General features: G+C 46.6%; 1 protein-coding gene across 2 annotated transcripts in view; it reads right to left on the bottom strand.

The window, feature by feature from the left end:
• The window catches only part of LGMN (legumain), a 29026-nt gene extending 11430 nt beyond the window's left edge, over window positions 1-17596 (bottom strand). The window contains exons 1-5 of one of the 2 annotated variants that reach the window (XM_008072945.1): window positions 17566-17596; window positions 12586-12751; window positions 3165-3262; window positions 2244-2325; window positions 730-815 (exon numbers count right to left, since the gene is read on the bottom strand). In XM_008072945.1, coding sequence (XP_008071136.1) covers window positions 730-815; window positions 2244-2325; window positions 3165-3262; window positions 12586-12723 — 404 coding nt within the window. In that variant the 5' untranslated portion in view covers window positions 12724-12751; window positions 17566-17596. Of the gene's footprint in view, window positions 1-729; window positions 816-2243; window positions 2326-3164; window positions 3263-12585; window positions 12752-17363; window positions 17434-17565 lie in introns of those variants that run through there. The other variant, XM_008072947.1, reaches the window with a different exon arrangement.
• Window positions 17597-23968: the final 6372 nt, after the last annotated feature.

Genomic DNA, 23968 nt, shown 5'->3' with positions numbered 1-23968 from the left:
CAGGTCTCGAACCCACGGGCTCAGGCAATCCACTCACCTCAGCCTCCCAAAGGCGTGGGATTACAGACTGAGCCACCAAGCCCGGCGAAAAAATTATTTTAAAAAATTAGCCAGGCATGGTGGTACACACCTGTAGTCCCAGTTACTCAGGAGGCTGAGGCCAGAGGATCACTTGAGCCCAAGAATTCAAGGCTGTAGTGAGCTATGATCACACTACTGCACTCCAGCCTGGGCGACAGCAAGACTTTGACTCAAAAATAAAAGTAATACTAAACAAGATGTCACCAGTCTACAGCCAGCAGGATAAGCACCAGCATTCATCTTCCCAAATACAAAGGTTGGTCCTGCACTTATGACTGACCCTCTCCTCACTAGGAGATCTTAGATCAGAGCACAGGGCTAGGGGGGCAGGCTGGGGCCCTGCAACCCATCTGGCTACAAGAACTCACAGCTGTTTTAGGATACTCCACTGGCAGTGGGACAAACCTAAGTAACGACCCGAGGATGAGGAACAGCAAGTTTAACTGACAGGGGATGTTAAAGGAGGGACTCTGGATCCCAGCATTAACTCAGTACAGACACCAGGAGGAGCCACAGGAACATCAGCCCTGTGCAACCTGACCTAGGGACAGAGCAGAACACTGACAGGCGAGTAGGCCGGGAGCAAGAACAGCACCTGTCTACATTCCTTCTGCTGGGGTGTAGGTCCTCAGGAGAAACAGACCTTACCTCTTCAGGACTTTTCCAGATCCGACGCCCTTCACTGCTTCTGTATCACCTCTCAGCACAGCCAAGAAATTTTTAGGGGTAACATCCTACAAAGAATTTGAAACCAAAATCAGATGCTGCTGTCAGTCCAAGCCAGAGAACCTGCTGGTCCTGAGGCAGCCCCAGGAGCTCACCCACACTTTTCCAAGGCTCGAGGCTTCCAAGTAAACATTTGGAATGCAGGGGACCCAAAGCAAGGGCTGTGCACAGGGGTGCACGACCTTTTCACAGACATCATCTGGATTGGGCCTACAGCAACTCGGCCTGCTGTTTCTGCTTGACCCCTACACAGTCCACATGCAGAAACCCAAATTGCCGACAGAGTGGAAAAATCAAAGAGGAAGAGGATGCCACTTCGGGGAAACAGCAAGAGGGAGGCAGGAATGTCAGCACCCGCCCTTCACCCAGCCTGCTGCCTGAGTTTAAGCTAAACCCCAGGGATATCTGGTGTCCTGAGAGGATTCTGTTCAACTGAAACTTCATCACTGAAAACAACACCAAAAAGTACAAAGAAGAAAGTCATCAAAAATCCCAGCACCTAGAGTCTAAGCACTCCCTTATGTAACCACACAAAGATAAACAATTTCATAAAAGTGGGATTATCTATGTTACATGAATGATATAGTAAATATAACTGTATTTGAACTTAAAAGAAATAAACAAAATGAAACTGAAAAAATTGCTGAACTTTAGCTAAAAGGATCCGAATATTAGTTCCTAAAAGATCCTTCTAAAATTAAAAAAAAAAAAAACTACAGAAACCACGAGACTGATGTCATTATGGTGTTTTTAAAAATGTGTCAATTTATACAGAAACTATAATCATAATTAATGAAAAACTATCTCAGCAAAATCCTGAGGTACTTCGCATCAGGCCTGATTTTGCAGAAGACTGATTTTCATAAAACAGCACAGATTATCTACAATCAGATTAACAGCAATATCTCAAGAAAATGAGGTTAATATGGAAGGAAATCTATAATCAGCTTAAAGTCTGAGGAGCAGAAACTAGGTATCAGCAGCCTGCAACTTATTTTGCACATTTTGAAATCCCTTTCTCTGTTTATGTTCAAAACTCTCACAATCTACTCCGCAAGCACAAATCCTAATATAAACATGAAATCCTGACCAGAAACCAGTCTAGGGAGGCTATGATTCTAGAAACACAAGATAAAATCATCACTAAAATGCAAGCGGCACCACCAGCCTGCCCTGGGCCCACGCCCCTCCCTCATGTACTCCTTGGACCTCCTCTGGGTTCATACCCCTCCCATGTGATCCTTCACTGAACCCAGGGCCCACGTCCCTCTCCTGTGTGGTCCTTGGCCCCATCCTAGGTCCACACCCCTCCCCTGTGTAGTCCTTGGTGTCACCCTGAGCCCATGCCCCTTCCCTGTGTAGTCCTTCACCCTACCCTGGGCCCACGCCCCTCCCTCTACCCCGGTAGTCCTTCATCCTGCCCCAGGCCCACGAACCTCGCCTGTGTAGTCCTTAGGGACGCCCTTGTACACGTCTGTGCCGTTGGGCCTATTGATCACGATACCTGGGGTGGGATTGCTGGAAATGGAAACACAATGTGACACATCTCTGAAATCTCTCTCTTCCCAAATATATCCCGTTATGTGAAAAGCCAGTAAACACTTATGTCTGTGGAAGACACATCTATTCACCTGCATGTCACCAGTGTGTAAGCAGTCTGGGGATTGCAGGGGCCCACAAGCCAAGTGCTCTCAGGCCGAGCTCAAAAGGCTTAGGACAGGAACCCAAGTCTGGGTATTCCCAGCCTCCTGCAGCTTGAGGGCAAGATCTTCTCTAAATTGAGAGCAAAACTACTCTTATGAGAGAGGCAGGAGAGAAATCAAGGCTTCTATACAAGAGCTGGTGCCTAAGCCCTGACAGAATCACAGCAAGGGCAGCATCCTGGCCAGGACCAAGGTGGGGTCCAAGGAACGGAGAGGTTAGAACTGGGTCATTTACACCAGTACTTGCTGCTCTGGTCTCTGCAAGACATCAGTAAGTGTGAAAGAACACATAACATTTACTTCAGCTGGAGAGTAAAGTAAGAACAGGTATGAGAGAGGAGCAGGAGCTTGTCTTCACACAAGGCTCGCATGCCCAGCCCCTTGTGCTGCTCCCTCAGAGGCTAGAAACAAGCCCCCAAGTGCTTCAAGCCCTTTCCAAGCACCCATCAGAACTGGCATCCCGGGTCCCTGATGATCCCAGGCACACACACAGCATGGCCAGTGCTCCACATGAGGCACCCCGTGGGCTCTCATCTGGGAGGATATCTACGTCTCAGCATCAGGATGCTGTTCTGAGGATTCCTATGAGTCTATGTGGCTTTTCTTAATACCCTTAAGTTCTTTACAACCAAGTTCAAAGCACACCCTACTTACTCTTCAGAGTTGGCGATGTCATCATACATCATCACAATGATCTGCTCATCAGGAATCCCGTTTCGGTGAATGATCTGGTAGGCATGGCATGCGTCTGCCTGGAGAAATGAGGAAAGTTTTAGATTTTGCCCAGGAGGCCAATTTTGGAGTCTCATGAATAGTGTGCTCTGTCTCATCGAAGACTTGCTATAAATCACTCCCTATCGATCAGGCATTTACATTTTTTTTTTAATACACACGTTAACATTTTTATCTCAATTCTAAAAGATCTCCCACCTGCCCAAATTATCCAGTTCTTACTCAACAGGAAGCTCATGTACATATGAGCGGCATACACATGCACATGCATGCACACATGCACACACATACACACAAACACAACCCGCCACCACCCCATCTGCAGGTCACAAGGGCCTTTGAAAGTCCTAAATGACTTCGCTTTCCAGACTACATAAATGTCTCCTGAAAGCAGAGATTTGGATCTCAAAAGCAGAAGGACTCAGAATGGTAAACCAACAGGTGAGAAGCTTAGCAGCCGTGCTGTCTCACACAAGACTCTTCCAACTCAAGTAACTCTGTCTGCCATGGTCACTGTTCAGAGAAATGGGTAAAAACCCCAAAGTACAACTCTGGAATTAAAATGAGAAACCGCTCTTAAGTTTACAAAAGTAATGATAACTACAAAGGAAGTCAACGTTAGGGATCAAGAAAAACTTTCCTCATGCAACTCCTCGGCCATGAGGGTGAATGGGTTGCTTCCTTGCCTCGCACACAGGGAGGTGAGTGTTCAGTCTGCATTCCCTTTAGGAACAAAACTCATACACATCAACTTCTTTATTTATTTTTTTCTTATTTTTAGAGGCAGGGTTTTTCTCTGTCGCCCAGGTTGGAGTGCAGTGGCATGATCACAGCTCACTGCAGCCTCAAACTCCTGTGCTCATTTGATCCTCCCACCTTGGCCTCGCAAAGCACTGAAATTACAGGCTTGAACCACCAAGCCTGGCCCTATACACATCAAATTCTAAACAGCACTTCTTAACACAATAGTAAATGAAACTTGTCAAACATTAAACCTGGCATGTCGCTTGGGGAAGCCCCAACAAAGGGGCTGACTTTATAACAGAGACAGTGTTCATACACAGTTGTTGACTACGGAAGTGTGGCATCCAGGGCCTGGCACTCGAGCTGTCAGATGAATGGATGCCTGAATACATTTGAATGCTAATACATTTATTAGCATCCTTCTGTTTGTCCAGCACATGCTAAGACTACATGCATTATCTTATGTAATTCTCCTAGCAAGCCTAAAGATAAAGGTAATGATCTCCATTTTACAGATGAAGAAATAAAAGCTTGAGTGGTGAGATGGCCTGCCCAAGTCACACGCAACTCACAGTGAGAGCCCAGGCATTCCAAACCCCAAACATTATACTGCCTCATACAGGAACAACAGAGAATTCAATAAAAGAACAGAGGCCCTGGGAGAGCAAAGGGTGCTGACAGCCTAGTTCCCTGCTGGCTCCCAAGGGCCGAAAGTCTGAACACAGGTCATTTTTAAATAGTTCCTAGATATTTTATAAATAGACTGACCCACACACATTGTTAAAATGTTGAAGGCCTGTTTCTATGGGATGATGAGGACCTTCAAACACCAAAATAGGCAGGATAGCAGCCCCAAAGACATGCCCATCCTAACCCTGGAACCCGTGAACAGGCTATGCTACATGCAGGGAGATTAAGATAGCAAATGGATTTAGGTTCTAATCAGCTGGTCTTAAAACAGAGAGGCTTTTCCAGATCATCCCAGCGAGCCCAGTGTAAGCACAAAGGTGTTTATGTGTGGGAGGGAGTCAGGAGACTCAATGTCCAAGAGATACCATGTAAGAAAGGCTCTACTGACCCTTGGCTTTGAGGACAGGAGAAGGGCCGTGGGCCAAGGAATGCTGGCAAACTTTACAGCTGGAAAGGGCATGACAGTGGAACCTCATCTTGAGCCAGCAGAGAACTAGGCTGTCAGCACCTTGATTTCACCCAGTGACAACCACAGCAGATTTTCACCTCCAGAATCGTAAGATAATAAATTTGTGTTGTGTTAAGCCACTAATTATAGTAATGGGTTTGAGTAGTAGTAGTAAACTAACATAGCAAAGGCAAAAGCATGGTGCAACCAGCATTCCACTGTGCAAACATCTAGACATCTTCAGTCAGGCTGAAGCATGTGCCCTCCACCCTTCCTGTCCACTCTCGGCCATCTGCCCCACCAGTCCACTCCTGGCCGTCTGCCCTGCAAGTCCACTCTTGGCTATCTGCCCTAGCAGAACTGTAGCCCATAGAGAGCAGGAGAGGGCTCACTGCATCACTGTGCTGCCTACAGGTAATTGCCGGATGTTAAACATGGCAAAATTATAAAGCAAAGCATGGAAGGAATGACAAAAACTCAGGCGCTTGGTCACTGGAGGGCACAAGGTACACAGGTATTCATTTTATTATTATGTTTTTATGATTTAAACTGTATACATGTTATGGAGACATTCATCTGTGTGCTATTTCATAAAAAAATCAAATCAATATTATGTGAGATTTAACCCACTCCTCTGATGATGTGGGAATTAGCAGATGCACCCACCCCATGACAAGCCGCTCCTGTTAGATGTCAAAAGGCCCCCAAAACAAAATCATCACAAAATAAAGTTAACAAAAGAAGTGCAAGACTTATGCACTGAAATTATAAAATACTGCTGAGGGAAATTAAAGATCTAAAGAAATGAAGAGGCATTTCATGAATCAGAAGATGCAGTACTGTTTCTTAATACTTTATAATGCTAAGAAAAAAGAAGACAATGCAAAAAACAGAGAAGATCAGCAAGTTTTTTTTTTTGCAGAAACTGACAAAATGATCCTAAAGTTTATACAGAATTGCAAAAGACCTAGAATAGCAAAAAAAATTTTGCAAAAGTACAAAGATGGAGGGCTTTCACTTCCTAATTTCAAAACTATATTGAGGAGAAATTAGTCTTTTCAACGAAAGGTGCTGAAACAAGTAGATATTCCACATACAAAAAGATGAATGTAGACCCTCACCTCACAATATTCATAAAAATTAACTCCAAATGGATCATAGATTTAAATGTAAGAGCTAGAATAAAATTTGTAGATGGTAACATAGGAGAAAAATCTTTGGGACCTTGAGTTATAACTGCAAGAAAGTCATGAATAACTGAGAAAGTATGATCTATAAAAGAATAAAACTGATAAACTGGACCTTATCAAAATTAAAAACTTTAATCTTCAAAAGATACCATGAAGAAAATGGAAAGAAAAACAATGGACTACGAGAAAATATTTGCAAAACAGTCATCCGATAAGGATAAAGGACTTATATACAAACACAAAGAATTCTTGGACCCCCAACAAGACAATCAATGTAGCCAAAAAAAAAAAATATGTAAAAGACCTGAATAAACATTTCACCTAACAAGACATGCAAATGGCTAATGAGCACATGAGAAGATATTGTACATCATTAGTCATTAAGAAATACAAATCAAAACCACAATGAGTCATCATTTTACAGTCAGATGATGACAAGTGTTGGTATAGACTAGAGCACCAGGAGCCCTGTACACGGCTTGCGGCGATGCCAAGTGTGTCTCCATCTTGGAAAACAGTTGAACGGTTTCTTGAAAAACTAAACATAAATTTGCTATTTGTCCTAACAATTTTACTCCTAGGTACCTACCCAAGAAAAACAAAACCAAAAGCTGGAAACAACGCCAATCAACATCTATCAACAGGTTAACAGACAGGCAAAATGTGGCCTACCTGTACAAGGGAATATGATTTGGAAATAAAAAGGAACGTAGTGCTGATGCATGCCACAACATGGATGAACTTCCAAAACCTCATGCAGAGAGAAACCAGGCATGAGAGACCACACCTTGTCAGTCCCGTTTATAGGAAATGTCCAGAGTAAGCAAATCCAGAAACAGAAAGTAGACTGGTACTTGACCAGGGCTAGAGGTCCCGCAGGACCCTGCCAAAGAGATGGAAATGTGCTCACACTGATTTACAGTAATGTTTGCACAACTTAGGAAATTTGCTAGAAAATCCTTGAGCCGGATACCTGACATGGGTGAATTACAGGCGGCATTAAACTAGGCCTCAGTAGTTAGATATGTTTAAGGAGCAGGTTCATCACCCTCTGGCGATGTTTAGAGCCCTCCGTGCCCAAGAGGCAGGTGCTTTTATCACCACTGGAGAGATGGGGCCATGCTCAGCAGGGGCTGCAGCTTGCTCAGGGGTTCAGACCCTGATCCCTACCTGGACATGCCCCTTCACATGCAGCAGCCTTGAGGGCAGGGGAAGATTCCCTCTGGACTCTGGGAGGCACTTGGTTGCCTCTGCCTTTTTAGCAAAGAATCCCGTGGTTCTTTGCTAAAGTCAAATATTTACTGGCACTCGAGGAAATAAAAGTAGGGCTCAACCAACTCAAATAACTCGAAAATGGTGTCAAAAGTGACTTGAATTACTTCCCTTGAATGTACATTGATCTATGAAACATTCTTTCCCTTAAAAACAGGAAAGCCATATGGTGCAATGGGGCAATACTTGAGAGATTATTGAGCAAGACTTCACAAAAAGGGCAGAGCCCTGGGAAGGATGAACAGAGATTGCAGTGACTCTGTGGGTTTCACAGCTATGTTAGGAGTTCTGTCTTACTAGCATGTCCTGTGATGTCCTGACCAGGTTGTCGTCTGTCCTCTGTGAGCTCACACTGCATCCAGCCCAGCCAGTGTCACTAAATAAAGGCAGGGGGCATGGAACAAAGTGTGACTACAGCAGGCCGATCTGTGTCCCAGTCACTGGAGGGGTCCCCTGTCACTGGGTATGCGTGCCTGCTAGGGCATGTATCATGCCTGTGACATGCCCAAGCACCGCTGAGGCCAGGCACTGGGCCTACCTCCAACCCCGGAGGAGCAATCTAAGGCTTAAAGTGGGAAGATACCATTGTCCAGACTAGGACAGCAGGTCATGATGGGCAGGAACTGCACTTGAGGTGTGGGCAGGGCCATGCGGCATTAACTCGATCATGCACAGCTTCTAGCATTTACAGAAAACCTGCTGCCCACACTGTCCCAGCCTTCAACAATACTCAGGTCCCTCAGTCTCCATCCTAATGTCCTTCACCCATGGTCTTTTTAGGACAGAGTTTCTTTTTAAAAATATAAAAGTTATGTTATGCATCACACTGAGCTGAGTGCTTGCCCAAAGAGCAGGCAGTCCTTGTCATGCCTGTCGCGGAACTTCCTGGCCACTCTCTCCTCACCTTGGTGCTGGCCTTCTGCTCCTGCCAGCCTCAGTTTCACCTCTCAGCCTACAAACCTTAAATATTTCCTATCTGGCCCTTCATAGGAAAAAGCCTACAGACCACAGACTTAAGCCAGATGGTGCGGTGAGGCTCTGAGCATGTGTGGGCTGGGGAAGAGGACTGCCGGGGCATGGGGTGCTAGAGCACCCCTCATTCTCATTTTTCTAGCACTAGACACTAGTCCAACCCCTTGTCTAGTGCTAGAAAAAGAAAGGGGTGTTGGTCCTTCTGCTCCTGCCAAGCCTCACTGCAATCTCACCCAGCCTTTCTAGCCAATCCCCACTTCCTACTCCATCTCTCTGGACTGCGTGCTATCCCTGCATGCATGTGGCCATCTTCTTCCTTCCTATCAGGGCCTAGCAATGCTAATGATCTGCCCAGCTCCTAGCTGTCAGGGGCTTCCCTAAGTCAGAACTGCTCCTTTGGGTATGATCCCAAGGAAAATGAAAGCCTCCATGAAAATGGAAGGGTGGCCCTACAGGGACTAGTTCTTCAAAGAAAATGAAAGTCTCCATGAAAATGGAAGTGTGACCTGTAGGGACTGCTCCTTCAGGTATGAACCCAAGGAAGATGAAAGTCTCCATGAAAATGGAAGAGTAACCCTGTAGAAACTGCTTCTTCAGGTGTGTGCCCAAGAAAATGAAAGCCTCCATGAAAATGGTAGAGTGGTCCTGTAGAGACAGCTCCTTCAGATGTGAGCCTAAGGATAGTGAAAGCCTCCATGAAAATGGAAGAGTAGCCATATTAGAGACCACTTCTTCAAGGTATGAACCTAAGGAAGATGAAAATGGAAAAGTGGCCTGCAGGGACCACTCCTTCAGGTGTGAACCCAAGGAAAATGAAAACCTCCATGAAAATGGAAGAGCAGCCCTGTAGAGACTGTACCTTCAGGTGTGAACCCAAGAAAATGAAAGCCTCCATGAAAGTGGAAAAGTGATTTCCATTCTATAGAGATTGCTCCTTTAGGTGTGAACAAAGGAAGATGAAAGGTGCTATGAAAATGGAAGAGTGGTCCTGTAGAGACCATTCCTTCAGGACTGAACCCAAGGGAAATGAAAATCACCACGAAAATGAACGAGTAGCCCTGCAATGACTGCTCCTTCAGGTGTGAACCCAAGGAAAATGAAAGCCACCATGAAAATAGAAGTGTAGCCTGCAGGGACAGCTACTTCAAGTGTGAACCCAAGGAAAACAAAAGCCCCCATAAAAATGAAAGAGTGGCCCTGCAGGGACTGCTCCTTTTTGTGTGAACCCAAGGAAAACAAAAGCCTCCATTAAAATGGGAGAGTAGCCCTGCAGGAACCGCTCCCTCAGGTGCTCTTTCAGTGATCAGCCTCCAGGTCAAGAGAGCCAGTACAGGCTGCTGACTAGGAATACAGGCAGCCACGGATGGCCCCAATGCCACCATCCTCTTACTTACAGACAAATATTCCAGTCTATGGCCGCTTGTTTCGCCTTGTTTTTATTCTATATTGATATTTATTATTTTATTCAGGGAAATTAGCTACACCATAAAAAATAAAAGGTTTCTGGGAGCAAAGGGCAACTGGATAAGTTGCACCTCCATTTAATGTTCAACAAGTGTCTGTCATCAGGCTGGTTGTATAAAAATCAGGGTGGTTGATAAATCATCTTGTTTGCTATCTGAGATCTGTACTAAATAGTTTCTCTTTCTAACTTGTGGTTAGAGGGAGGAGAAAATGAAGAGCTGAAACATATGCAAGTCACTTCTCTTTAAATGGGTCAGGTCTGTGGTTAAGTAGTAAAAGGAGACGGGATCATTTTGCCATGATAACAACTTTTTAATCAAGCTAAATTTCCTATTTGGCTAATCTGCAAAAACCACTCAAGAAATGAGTTATTCATTCAGAGAGGGTAAATACACACTGAATTTCAAGGACTTTAACAAAAAAAAGGTAAGGTATTTCATTACTATTATTATTATCCTTAGAGATGGGTCTCGCTCTGTTGCCTAGGTAGATGCAGTGGCACGATCAAACTCCTGGGCTCAAGTGATCCTTCCATCTCAGTCTACTAAGTAGCTGGGACTGCAGGCATGTGCCACCACATTCAGCTAGTTTTTTGGGGGTTTTTTGTAGACATGAGGTCTCCCTATGTTGCCCAGTCTGGCCTCAAACTCCTGGGTTCAAGTGATCCTCCCACCTCAGCCTCCTGAGTAGCTGGGTGTACATTAGAAGTGAGCCAGCACACAAGCTGGCATCTCAATTTTAGTTTTTTATATTGATTACAAGTTGGCATGATAATAGTTTGGACATACTGATTTAAATAAGTTATTACAATTCATGTCACCTGTTTGTGTTTACTAAAAAATCAACCACGGCACCTGGGGCACTTCTACTGGATAGGGTTGCCCTAGAGTCAGTCAGCCGGGACATGAAAACTGGCCCCATCACGTGCCCACTGAGCTGGGCTGGGCAGACTGCTGGCCCTGCCCATACCTCCATCCAAGTACTTACAAGCAGGAGTAAGAGCTGGCCCTGCCCACGCCTTGGTCCAAGCACTCAAGGGGAAATAGAGCTGGATCCACTGCTTGGCCTAAGCACTCATGAGGGGGAGTAAGAGCTGGACCAACCGTACCCAACCCCACTGCAGGGGCTAAAGGAGCTCGTCTGTGTCATGTGCACTCAGGAGAGAGCCCAGCATGTAGACACTTGATAGTCTAAGCACCTTATTTCTGAGACTGAAAAGATTAAATGACTTTTCAAAAGTAACTGCTTTATTAGGACACAATTCCCATATCATAATAGCATTTTAAAACAGACAATTCAGTGACTTGCGGTATATCCACCACTATCTAATTTCAGAATGTTTTTGTTACCCCAAAAAGAAACCCCATACTCTTCAGCAGGCACTCCCCAGTCTCCCCTCTGCCCCAGCCCATGGCAACAGCTAATCTACTTTTTATCTCTGTAGATTTCCCTGATTTAAACTTTCATTAAAAATGAAATCATAAAATATGTGGTCTTGGTGACTAGCTTCTCTGATTTAGCTTGTTTAAGGCTCACTCATGTTGAAGCCATGTGAGGATTTCATCTTTTTTGTGGCCTGATTATATTCTGTTGTGTGTATGCACTACACTGTTTATCTTTCCATGGATATGGGCTGTTCCACTCGTGGCTCTCATGAATAATGCTACCATGGACACTCCTGCACACATGTCTATGTAGATGAGGGCTTTCACTTTTCCTGGGGACACACCAAGGAGAGAACTTGCTGCTTCATATGGTAATTCGAGGGGTAACTTTTTGAGGAACTGCCAGAGGGTTTTCCACAGTGACTGTACCATTTACATTCCTGTGCAGGAATTTTTTTATTTATTTTATTTTTTCACTCTCCACTATACTAACAAGGACAGGAGGCTATACATCTAATGTACACTCAAATATGGGTTCTCTTCTTTTCTATCTTCCGACAGGCTGGTGTGGCTGATATCCAGGAAACATGGGGAATGACAGATCAGCAGGAGGGGTGTGGAGGGCAGACACCAGGACACTTTCACCCAAGCCATAGACTCATTCCTCACTGGTCTCCTCTTACTGTGTGGCCTTGGGCAAGTCACCTCTACTCTCTGGCCCTCAGTTTCCCTCTCTATACAATGAAGGTGTTAGACCAGTGGGTCTCAACCTGGGCGATTCTGCCCCATGGGGACACCTGGTGATGTCTGGAGACATTTTGGGCTGTTATAGTGGGCCAGGTGACACTGCTGTCATGGAGGGAGAGTCCAGGGATGCTGCTGAGCCTCCCACAAAGCACAGGATGGACCCACAACAACGAATGGCCTGGCCCCCAACAGTCAACAGTGCCAAGGTCGAGAAACTTGCTTCAGGCTAAGGTGCTCCTGCAGAAACCTTTGTGGACCTATCAGCCTGTTTTCCACAATGGTTGTGCCATCATACAGTCCTCCCAGCAGTGAGGAGGGCTCTAGGGTCTCCACACTCTCACCAGCCTCCCGGTGTGCACATGCTCTTCCTAAGCCTTTACCATTAGCAAGGTCTACAGAGTGTTTAAAAGAAAGCCGAGTCACACTCCTACCTGGTGCCTGTAATTGTACCAGCCATTTGAGCCTGCGACAATCACCACCCAGTGCTTGCCTCCATCTTCAGGATCATCAGTGGGCACAGCTCCAACTCCCAGGACCACGCCCAGCAGCACTGCTGCTCTCCATGCCATTGTGTGCCTTGGGCTCAACTGCAGAAACCTAAGAAGAAAAGGCAGAGTCAAGCAAAAAGGAGCAAGAATCAATGAGTGCCAGCCCTAAGAAAACAGCACAGTCAACAGGCAAAAAGAAGAGGCCACACAGTAGCCAGACAGAAACGCTGAAGACAACGATGGAGAAAAGAGAGGGGGTTCCACCTTTAGCTCCACTGCCCCCTCCCCACATGGAGAAGAGGCTTCTACCACGAAGAAAGCAGGGGCCTGAGTCTCCGGACTAAGAGAGCCTCGCCAGCACTTCTCCAACCTGTGAGGGTGTCCATGTTGCTGGAGCCCGTGGAGGCTCTGACTCAGCAGTCTGGGCGGGCAGAGGCCACATTCCATTCCAGTGAGTCTCATGCCAGCCTCAGACCACATTTGGGTACAGCCCACCCTCATGAACCTGGTCATATCCACCCTGCCCCAAGCCCAGCAACCTGGTCAGCTGACCGCACTGCTGCATTCCTGCAGTGTCCCACCCCCGAGTTTAATTCTTAATCTGCAAGCCTAACTGGTGCTAGCTCCACTGCAAGGCCCATGGATGGGTAACTGGTAACCGCAGAAAAGTGCCCAGATTTGATTTTGGGGGGCAATGCTGAAGCCCCCGGTGCTAGAACCACCATCTGCTATCATGCACCCAAGGAGAGACCCCCCCCCAAGTCCACTCGACACAACTGGAGCAGCTACAAGGACACAAATGCGTGAAGACACAACAGTGAGGTCAAACAGGAGAGTCAAGGAGCAAAATCACTCCTGTCCCCAGAGCACTCTGGGGCCCCACAAGGGAGGTATAGCAGTGACTGCTGAGGTGTCCACCAGCAGCCCCATCTGACTATGCTCTCCCAGCAGCCTTCCAGGACTCTTCTCCCAGAGTAGGGACCAGCACACTTTACCCATAAGACTGATGAGGAAACTGAGGCTCAAAGAGGCAAAGAAACCTCCCAGTAAGGGGCAGCTGAGACCACACAGATCTGACTGCAAAGACTGTGCGTGTTCCACCATACCTCCTGCTTGCTGTCCCAGAGTCACAGGCGCTGCACCCCAGCCCAGGGCCCAACCACACAGCAGCCTCCACTTTTCCTCCAGCAGCAGGGCACACGGCACTCTTCCCACCCTGCTACATGAAGGCTCCAAAGGACTCTCTGTACAAAGAGCATCTGTCTTAGATGAGCCCGCCAGCGGAGAACCTGGACCACACAAATTCAAAGCCAGCAGCAAGCCTAGTAGACTTCTCCAGCCTCCAGTGATGCATCCTCTGCTGTCCCCACTGGGCCTGCGTCCCTGCTCAGGCCACAGGACTATACTAGGTCAATGGTTCACCTAACAGACTCCACTTGACCTTGAGAAAGGTGTCATTAAGTGGGCTTTAATCCACTTGGGAGATCTGGGACAGAGTGCCCATTCTAGATAAATGTCACCAGCAGTACAAATAATAAGGCCAAGGTTGCAGGGCCATCTAAGTAGCAAGGTCAAGTTCAGACCCAGGCCTAACAACAAAGTCCACACCTTAACCACCATCAGATGTGACTTTTCACTGCTTGCTGCTGGCTCTGGGTTAGACAAAGCAAACCATCAAAGTCAAGTAAAGCAGCTAGTTACACAATGGCATCTGTAAAGATGCCTTTCAACCCTGAAGGTTTTGATCCAACTCTCTAGGAGTTTAGGATAAAAATCATCAGGCTGGGCTTGGTGGCTATGCCTGTCATCCCAGCATTTTGGGAGGCTGAGGTGGGAGGATCGCATGAGGCCAGGAGTTTGAAGCCAGCCTGGGGAACATACCAAGACCTCGCCTCTACAAAAAGTAAAAATAATTAGTCAGGTATGGTGGTACACACTTCTAGTCCCAGTAATTAGGGAGGCGGAGGCAGGGGGATCACGTGAGCCCAGGAGTTTGAGATCAGCCTGGGCAACATAGCAAGACCCTGTCTCAAAAAGAAAAAAGTAAAAAAATCCGCAATTTCTCTTTAACACAAGACACATAGCTACTAACTCAGGGGAGATCCTTCCCCTCTCTGGGTCTTAATTGTCCACTGTGAAATGATATGGTTGAACTTAATTATCAAGGGCTCATTCAGTCCTTAAATCCTTTGATTTTTCTGGTTAAAGAATGAGATTAAAATGAAATCCAACTAGATTATACCGCAAATGAAAAATGTATTTTATTCAGGTTAGTTTTACCATTTTTTCCCTGCTGATAAAATGAGTGATTCAGTGGCAAACTGGCTCCTAGATCAGAGCACACTCTTCAAGGTTATTCAATTCTGACTCTACAGCAACTATTTTATAACTCCCTGTATTGTGGATAACGGAAATGCAAATAATTCTAGTCTAGACATGCAAGTGAACTCTACTAACTGGAAGTGCAACTAATTTCCTGCACTGCTGCAGAAAGAGGCCAGTCCTGCTTCCCACGTGCACATTCATTTCAGTATTCAATCCGCAAACCGACTGCACTTTGGAGTCTCCAGCACCTCCCCAAGCTTTCTCACTGAGTCAAAGTCCTTAACCCATGTTCCTTCTTACATCTGTACAGAGTGATTACTTACCTTTTTAAAAAAAAAATTATCTTTTAACATTATGGAAAGTACAAACAACTAACATGTATTTCAGAACAAACACAGTCAAAAAATATGGTTTTAATCTACTCGTGGTTAGAAGAGATTATGTATCCAGCAAAGTAAGTTTTGGTCAATGGTTACTCCATATTTTTACTTTCAGTGCTTATTTGGCATTTGAATTTTCTTTCACCCAAATTAATGCTTAGGAATCCTGATACCAGTGCAGTTTGTAGTCTTTTTCCAAAATGACTGAACATGATTTTTATAGCTACAAGTTAATCTTTAAGTTAAAAATTTTAATTTAGGTATAATTTTTACTTAGAAAGAAATTTTAAATTTTAATGACAACTCTTCAATTTTAAGAAGAAATTGAGGAGTGGTCATTATTAACCTGTGAAAATTGAACAGTAGGCATTATTAACCTGTGAAAATGCACAAAGAATAACATAAAATACCTGTAACCGATCACCCAGACCATCAACTGTTAATATTTTATAAATCTGTTAAAATCTTTTTTCCACATTACAGATATCCCATTCTCCCCACACTGCAAGATAACCACTATCCTAAATTAAGCATTTCTTTCCAATTCATTTATTATAAAAAGATATATATAAACATTCTCCTACTAATGGACATTTAGGCTGTTTCATTTTGTATTACAAATAATGTTGCAAAATATCCAAATATCTCTCTCCTTATACACAAATGTCTCTATTTCTCTAGTGTATTTTCTCGAAGTGGGACCATTGGGTTTTAAGATAACACCCCTTTTTCTAGTGGCTATACTGTTCTAATATGCACTTGCACCAGTAGTGAGTGGGAATCTCATTTTCTTCAAAGACCTATCATCTCTTGACAGCATCTAACTTTACAATTCCTCATCTGGTCGATATAAAATGATCTAATTATGGCTTTAATGTGCACTTCCTGAATTACAAGAAAATGTAAATCTTACCATATGTTTATGTAACTATTCAGATGTCAACACCCTCAATACATGTGACAACTTCCCCATCATAAACTGGGGTCTACAAAGCAACTTATGCAGTTAAAAAAAAAATTGGTGGGCATGTCTTCAAAAGACAGCCATAGCTGGAAAACTCAAGAGACAGAGTTCACTTCAATGTTTTTCGTTTTTGTTTTTTTACTGGCAACCCTGGGAGGTGTGCTCTCACATGTCTCCAAGCAACTGTCTCTCAACACTGATTCTCCTGGGGATGGTGGCAACGATTTATCAGTCTTGGTGTGGCCCCCAGCCTTTCCACACCAGAGTATCCAGGATGCAGATCCCCAAATGCAGATTCCTGGACGTTCAGGACAACGTCCACCTCTCCACAGCAAGAGGCACCTCTCTGTCCTCAGGACCCAGGAAATCCATCACCCACAGACTCCAAAGAGTAGCTCCTTCCGTACCTGCCCCGTGCCACGTTTTCCAGACTCAACGCTCTTCTACATCCATAGCTCTCGCCTATCCCTCAAGCGTCCCATCCACTCGAGCACCCCACTTCTGCTAAGTCCTACCCCCAGTCAGGGCTAGACGCGCCCTGCACCAGCCCTTGAACACAGTCTCTCCCCTGCACGGTGCGCCCTGCGCTGGAGGCCCGATGTGCTCCACGCAGCCCGGAGGGACTCATGCCCACCGTGAAGCAAGGCGCGGGACGCAGCCTCTTCCCGGCCGGGACTCCACGCCTGTCGGGGAATGACCACGATCGGCGGCCACGGCCTGGAGCGCACCGGGCAGGGCACGCCCGCACGCTGTCACTGCCATTTGCCGCGTGGGGTCGTCCACCAGCTCGGCTTCCCCGAAAGGACACGTCCGACGTTTCTATGGTCTCCAACAACCTTTCCCACGGGTGCAATCCCACACATTAAAAGCATCCAAAGGCCGCCCCGCTCCTGGACTGTGAGACCGGAACCCAGCCCAGACCCGCGGCGGCCCAGCTGTGGGCCCCCGCCAGCCCTTCTCCCCTCCCGCCTCAGTTTCCCCTTCCAAACCAGCCAGAACACGCGTGACGAGAGAGGTCCCGTTCCCACCCCAATCTTAGCCCCCATCCTTACCCTCACCCCACCCGGCAGCGAGGTGGCGGGGTTTCCCTCTGGATCCCCTTTTCCGAAATCCCCCGTCGTCGGGAAAATGATGACTCAGAAAGGGCCCCGAGACACGAAATCCCAGCCGCGAGGCCACAAGTCGCAGCAGACGGGCGGCCCTTGCCCGGGGCGTGGGGCCCCACCCCGGCCCCGCGCTGGGACCCGCGGCTACCTGCGAGGAGACAGCAGAAGCGACAGCGGCGGCAACAGGACCGTGGGAACTTGTGGCGCAGCCTCGCGTAGACACCACGGCGTCAGCCCTGCTGTGATTGCGGCGCTTCGCCGCCGCTCTCTGCTGGTAGGACCACCGCGCCGCGGTGATTGGCGGAGCCTCGGGACGTGGGGGTCTGCCGTAGCCAATGGGAGGAAGGAACGGGTTGGCGAGCCCCGCGTCAACAAATCCCAGCGTGCGATAGGAGGGCCTTGTGCCGCCCGGGAGGCCGCGACCGCGCATGCGCCCCAGCCCGGGTCTGCTCCCCGGGACAGGGATGGAAGTGGAAGGAGTGCGTGACCGCAGAAGCGGTCGCCAAGAGGTCGCGCGCCCACTAGGAGCCCTATGACCGTCTGGTCTCCAAACGTGTCTGCACTGGTGCCCCTGTCAAATGAAATAAAATATGGCAGCTGTTGAAAGCCCCAGCAAACACTTTAAGCCTCGAGAGATGCGACTGGTTGCGACTTGTGTTCTCCGAGTATAGATTAACTCGCTTTCTTATTTTTATCGTACCGGAGGGAATTAAATAGTCAGGGACAAAAACCTCCTGCCTTCTTAAGTAATGACCCTTGTTAGATTAATTTCCCGTCTTTTGTCCTGCCTTGCTTGGACCAGATAACAGAAAACCCATGACTATCAGTCACACCCCTCTAAAAAATATTAACTACCCTTACCGAAAAGAAACACTGTTTATAACAACATCGCCCAAATTATGTGCCAACATTGCATGAATAACGCTGTAATCCTGTCGAAAACTCCTACTCTTCTGTTAAATCTTAACTTCCCTACATCCCTACGGAGTTGGTGTTTTCATTTGGTCCATCCTCACATTTTGCACTTGAACCAACACTCAGTTTATTTAGCGTAGACATCCACATTTCATCTCCAGTTAAAGTGATTCCCACAGGTCTGCCTGTGGCCTGGGTTTTGGAATCTTTAAAGAGTCCCAGGTGGATCGGACCCATTTAATCTTCATTATTTTATAGAATCCACAAGTTAGGTTTGAGTCCCAAAACATAGAGAGCCAAACACTGACACATCAGAGCTTGGGACCAGAAAAAGGTTTATTCAATTTAGACAAAGCATGAGGGCAGGAGAGACAAACTGTCAAATCCAACCTGCCTTTGAACATAACCGGAGCTTTTATGAGTAAGGTAGGTGTGCGGGAGGTGAGATTCCTGGTGATCAAAGCTGCTCATGTTCCCCGGCCTATCAAACTTCTGAATGCCATGGAGGAGGAGTGTGTGACCTAAGGATCACAGGAGGTGTGCATGACATAAAAGTCATCATTCTTTAAAGGAAAAAAATTCATTTATCTTGTGGGCAACCCCCAGAGGTTAGGTTATGAAAATAATCATTAGCAACTATGCTCTACTGAAATACATGCGAGCAATTATGCATGGAGGAAGAAAAGGACAAAGAGAAAGGAAAATAAGTAAAATGAATGTTTATAGTTTTTATAATATAGGCTTGGTTACAGTAACAATCCTCTGAGGGAGACACTGTTATTGTCACCCCAGCTTTACAGATAGGGCAACTAAGGGAGGTTAAATCAAGGAGGTTAAGTTGCTTTTGCAAAGGTCACATACGTCTTAAGTGGCAGAACCAAAACTAGGATATAGGCAGTCTTGTTCCAGAGTCCCATGCTCTTACTCCCTATAAAATGCTACTCCGCAAATGTTTTATCTCACAAGAAACTGGAGAGAAAACAAAATACTATACATGAAAGTGCTATGTGGTTGTGATTGTATGAAACTAATGTGACAGAATACATGCCATCCTGCCCAAAGACATTAAGTACAAGGTTTGGGCTACAATCACGGGTTGTCTCATTTGATCTTTAAAAAAATTTTTTTTTTTACAATAAACCATAAATCAGCATACTGCTCCAGGCCTGCCACCTATTTTTGTAATTAAAAGTTTATGAGAACACAGCCACACTCATTGAAACAAGGCAGAGGTAAACAGTTGTGCAAGAAACCATATGGCTCACAGAGCTGAAAATACCTGACCCTGCACACACACACAAAAAAGGTTGCCAACCCCGGGTCAAGTACACAGCCCAAGAACACAGTTTAGAAGTGACTTTGGGCTTCAAGCACAGGTTTGTCTGAGTCCGTTGCCAATCCTCATGACTGCTGTGTTTTCGCAGTCTTCTGTGATAGAGTCCATCCATTCATCTATTCAATAACCCATGGAGCAGGTACAGCTTGTGTGCCAGGTGCAGCTGAACATTGTGATAAATAGGCAAGTACTCCCCTGCTTGGGAAGTCACTGTCTAGAAGGAAAGGCAGAAGTGTGTCCTTCACCACTCTCTATTCACCCAGGACAAATGGTGACCTGTGACTGAGTAGGTCTTAGGTGAAATGGAGGAAAAGAGGCAGCCTGATTCCTGGAATATCAAACAAAGGACAGGAGACAGCCCCCTTGATCTCGCTCAGCAACAGTGTGGCTGTTAGCTCAGAGTCTGGGACAAAATATGGTGGCTGAAAGTTGAAGACCAATGGGAGGGCTTTTGGAGGTTGCCCAGTAGCCCCAGCAGAGGCTGCGAGGTGGCTAGCTAGGTCAGTCACAAGGAGGAAGTTGAGAGGAGTGGGGCCTGGTGTGGAGACCAGTGTGGGCTCTGCTGTCAAGCTACCAGGTTCAAGTCCCCACTCTACCAACTACATGCCAGGTGCACGTTTCCCAGCTTCTCATGCCTGGGTTTTCCCACATGTGAAATGGGGGGATACCACCTACTTTGCAAGGTCTCTCTGGGAATTAATTGTATTTACGCTGTGCTTAGCACCAAGTCAGTGCCTCACACATACCAGCGACTCCCTGGGTTCTAGCACCCTGTTGGCTGCTGGGCTCTAACTTGAGAATTCTGATGCAGAAAGCAAGGATGAGTCTGTGACCCTGGGAACTGCCTGTGCTGTCATTCCCACTCATAGGATGGCAGTGCTATGCAGAGTCCTGAGCCTGTGGAAGCACCAGGAACAAAGAGGTGGGTGCCAAAACAGCCCTGTGTGGCAGGCTCCCTGTAGACAGACAGGCATGGGGCCTGCCATCAAGTGCCCCTGGTAGAATTCTCACAAGAAAAGCCATGGCAGGACTTACCTACCATGCAGTCAGAGGCTCGTGCCAGACAGGAGCAAGTGGTATCTCAGGAACATGCCAGATAACTGATCACTACAGACAGCAGCAGGAGGAGTCATTTCACACCAGAATCTTTTTAATCTAACCGTGAAAGATTAGCAGAGAGATTTTAAGAATCTAAAGCAGCGACAGCTGGGGAGACATGGAACACATCGGTTAGGTTGCTTTTCTTCCTCAGCACTCCTGACATCTGGGGTGGGTAATCCTGCTGTGGGGTGCCGTTCAGCACTATGGGTTGTGTGGGAGCATCCCCAGCATCAGCCCACTGCTGCCACTAGACCCTGCCTCTGAGTTGTGACAATCAAAAATGTTTTCAGACGCGACCAAAAGTCCCCTCGGGAGCAAAATGTTCACTCCCGCCCCCATATTGAGAACCACTGGTTTAGAGAGAGGGATGAACATATTAATTCATTTATTCTGTTTGGCGTGATGATTAAAGGCGTGGACCCTGGATTCAGGTGTCCTGGGTTTAAATTCCAACACTGGCAACACCGGCTGTGTTACCTTGGATAATCATGCTACCTCTCTGTGCTTCAGGCTCTTCATTTGTGAAACAGGAAATGATAGTTACAGTGCTCTATTTCATGGGGTTGTTACAAAGATCAAATGAGTTAGTATGTGTAGTGAACAAATATGTCAACTATTTGCTGAGTGTGTGAGAAACAGCAGGCTCTCACCTGTACTTTTGGAGTCCCTGTGGTTAATTCTCCCACCACAGATGGAGTTAAATGTATTTCAACTGAAGGAAAAAATACACAGAAAAGTGTACAGATGATAAGTTCATGGCTCAATTAGTGTTCAAAAGTGAACACACCCAGATACCAGCACTGAGGTAAAAAACTGAGCCCAGGCAGCACCAAGAAGTTTCCTTTGGAGGATTTTTAAAAAATGTTTCATACCCTCCCTTTCCCTGGGCATTTAATTATGCTGCTTCCCCGGCTCTGAACTCCACCCCCTCCCCCATTTAAAAAAAAATTCTGATCAAATGCTATTTCTTTTTTAAAATTTATTTTCTATTTTTCATTTCTTTTTTATCATGGTAAACACATATAACATTAAACTTGCCATTATAACCATTTCAAGTGAGCAGTTCAGTGACATTATTACATGCACACTGTTGTGCAACCAGCACCACTATTTATTTACTTATTTTTGAGTTGGAGTCTCACTCTGTCGCCCAGGCTGGAATGCAGTGGCACACTCACAGTCACCCCAGGGTCAACCTGCAGGGCTCCGGTGATCCTTCCCCCGGAGCCTTCCAAGTAGCCAGAAAAACAGGCGTGCGCTACCAGGCCCAGTTAATTTTTGATTTATTGTAGAGATGAGCTCTTGCCAAGTTGCCCGGTATGGTCTCGAACTTGTGGGTTCAGGCAATCCACTGGACTCAGCCTCCCAAAGTGCTGGAATTACAGGTTAAGCCACTGAGCCCGGCTGCACCACCATTCCCAAAACCTTTCATCATAGCTCCAGCTCACGCGTTCCATCCTTCCTAGGCTCCGCCGGCCAGTATCACCTGACTCCTGCCGGTCCCCATGACCTCACTTCCACTCCAGCCTCACAGTCTTCCTGTCTCTGCGTCTGCAGTTTCCATTCCTGGAATGCCCTTCCCCTTCCAGTCACACCACTGGCCTCTGCCCACATAGCACCTCTTCCTCAGAGGTTGTACTGAGCCAGGGACCTCCGGCAACACACACACCCCTGACGCCGTCAGCCTTGTACCTTGCTTTACCATCTGACTTCATGCATTTGTGTATTCATTTCCTAACTAAAGTTGTCTGAGGGCAGGGGTCTGGCCTGTCTCACTTACTTCTCTACCCCTAGTGCCTGGAACAGTAGCTGTCCTGTAGTCATGCTCAGCAGATGCACATCAATTCAGGTCTGTGCTATAGGAAGCTGTGGCATGGAACTGGTGCATGCAGAACAGTTGAGCACACACTCACCTGTGTGCTATGGCACAGGTGAGTGCAGTTTGCTAAGCTCTTCTCGCCAAAGAGGTGCCATCTCTTCCTGGCTGTTTTTTAATGATTTCCAATCACAAGAATGTATTCAAGTCCGTGGTGGGCAATATTCTAAGAGTGACCGCCCCCCCCCCCGCCCCGCCCAGTGGCCATCACCTGTGTCCAGTCTCCTTCCCTCTTCACCCAGAGATAGGTGAAGACTCTGAGCGGGAGGAGACATCATGCTGGTGACTGTGTCATGTTTTGGCAGAAGGGAGATTATCTGGGTGGGTGAGCCTACTCTAATCCCACAAACCCGTCACAGCTGCGTTTCTTTCCTCTGGTGACTATAGAGAGACTCGTCGCTGGTTTGAGGATGGAGGGGCCATGGGTATGCTGGCGACCTCTGGTGCTAAGAGAGACCTCAACTGACAGCTAGCAAGGAAATGGGGACCTCAGTTAGGGAGCAGAACTCATCCCACAACCTGAAGGCACTTGAATTCTTCCCCAGAGCCTGTAGGTGAGAGCCCAGACTGGTGTCCAAAAGAAAAAAATTCAATACCACTCATTAAAGCATGGTAAGGAAGATTATTCAGGACCATCCAGCTAGATATAAGAACTGCTGCAACAGGATTTTGCAGGGAGAAAAAGAGATTGGGCTCACATGGGAATTTATAGCAGTCTTATTCCATCTTCTGCTGCTTTGACAGAGTAGCACAGACTGGGTAATTTATAAGGAAAAGAGATACATTTTGCTTATAGCACTGGAGGTCGCAAAGTCCAGGACTGAGAGGCTGAATCTAGTAAGGACCTTCTTGCTGCATGCAACATAGTAGGAGGCATCACGTGGTTCACAATTGCATGAGACAGAGAGAAGGGGTCCAAACTCCATCCTTTTATCAGGAACCCACTTCCACAATAACTAACTCACGCCTGCAATAATGGCACGAATTCACTCATGAAGGCAGAGCCCTCATGTCTTAATCACCTCTTAAAGGTGTCATCACAATAGCAGTTAAATTTTAGCATGCATATTGGAGGGAACATTCAAACCACAGCAATAGCCAAGGAGTAGGTGGGGGTCAGTGGATGGGAAATTACTAAGAGAAACATCAGCAGAAGGGGATTCTGACTAAACCTTCCTGACAGAGTTCTTGCCCAAGGCATGTCAGGTGGTTGGACATCACGTGGGAGATGGTGGAAAATGAGGATATCAGGTAGATAGGATATCAAGGGTGATCAGATGGAGAATGAGGCCAGGCACAGAGGCTCACGCCTGTCATCCCAGC

This window comes from Carlito syrichta, unplaced genomic scaffold (genome assembly GCF_000164805.1).
Source record: "Carlito syrichta isolate Samal-C Ts95f unplaced genomic scaffold, Tarsius_syrichta-2.0.1 Scaffold315561, whole genome shotgun sequence".
Lineage (NCBI taxonomy): Eukaryota > Metazoa > Chordata > Mammalia > Primates > Tarsiidae > Carlito > Carlito syrichta.
The sequence above is the reverse complement of the archived record's forward strand: the minus strand, read 5'-3'. Positions and strand labels throughout refer to the sequence as shown.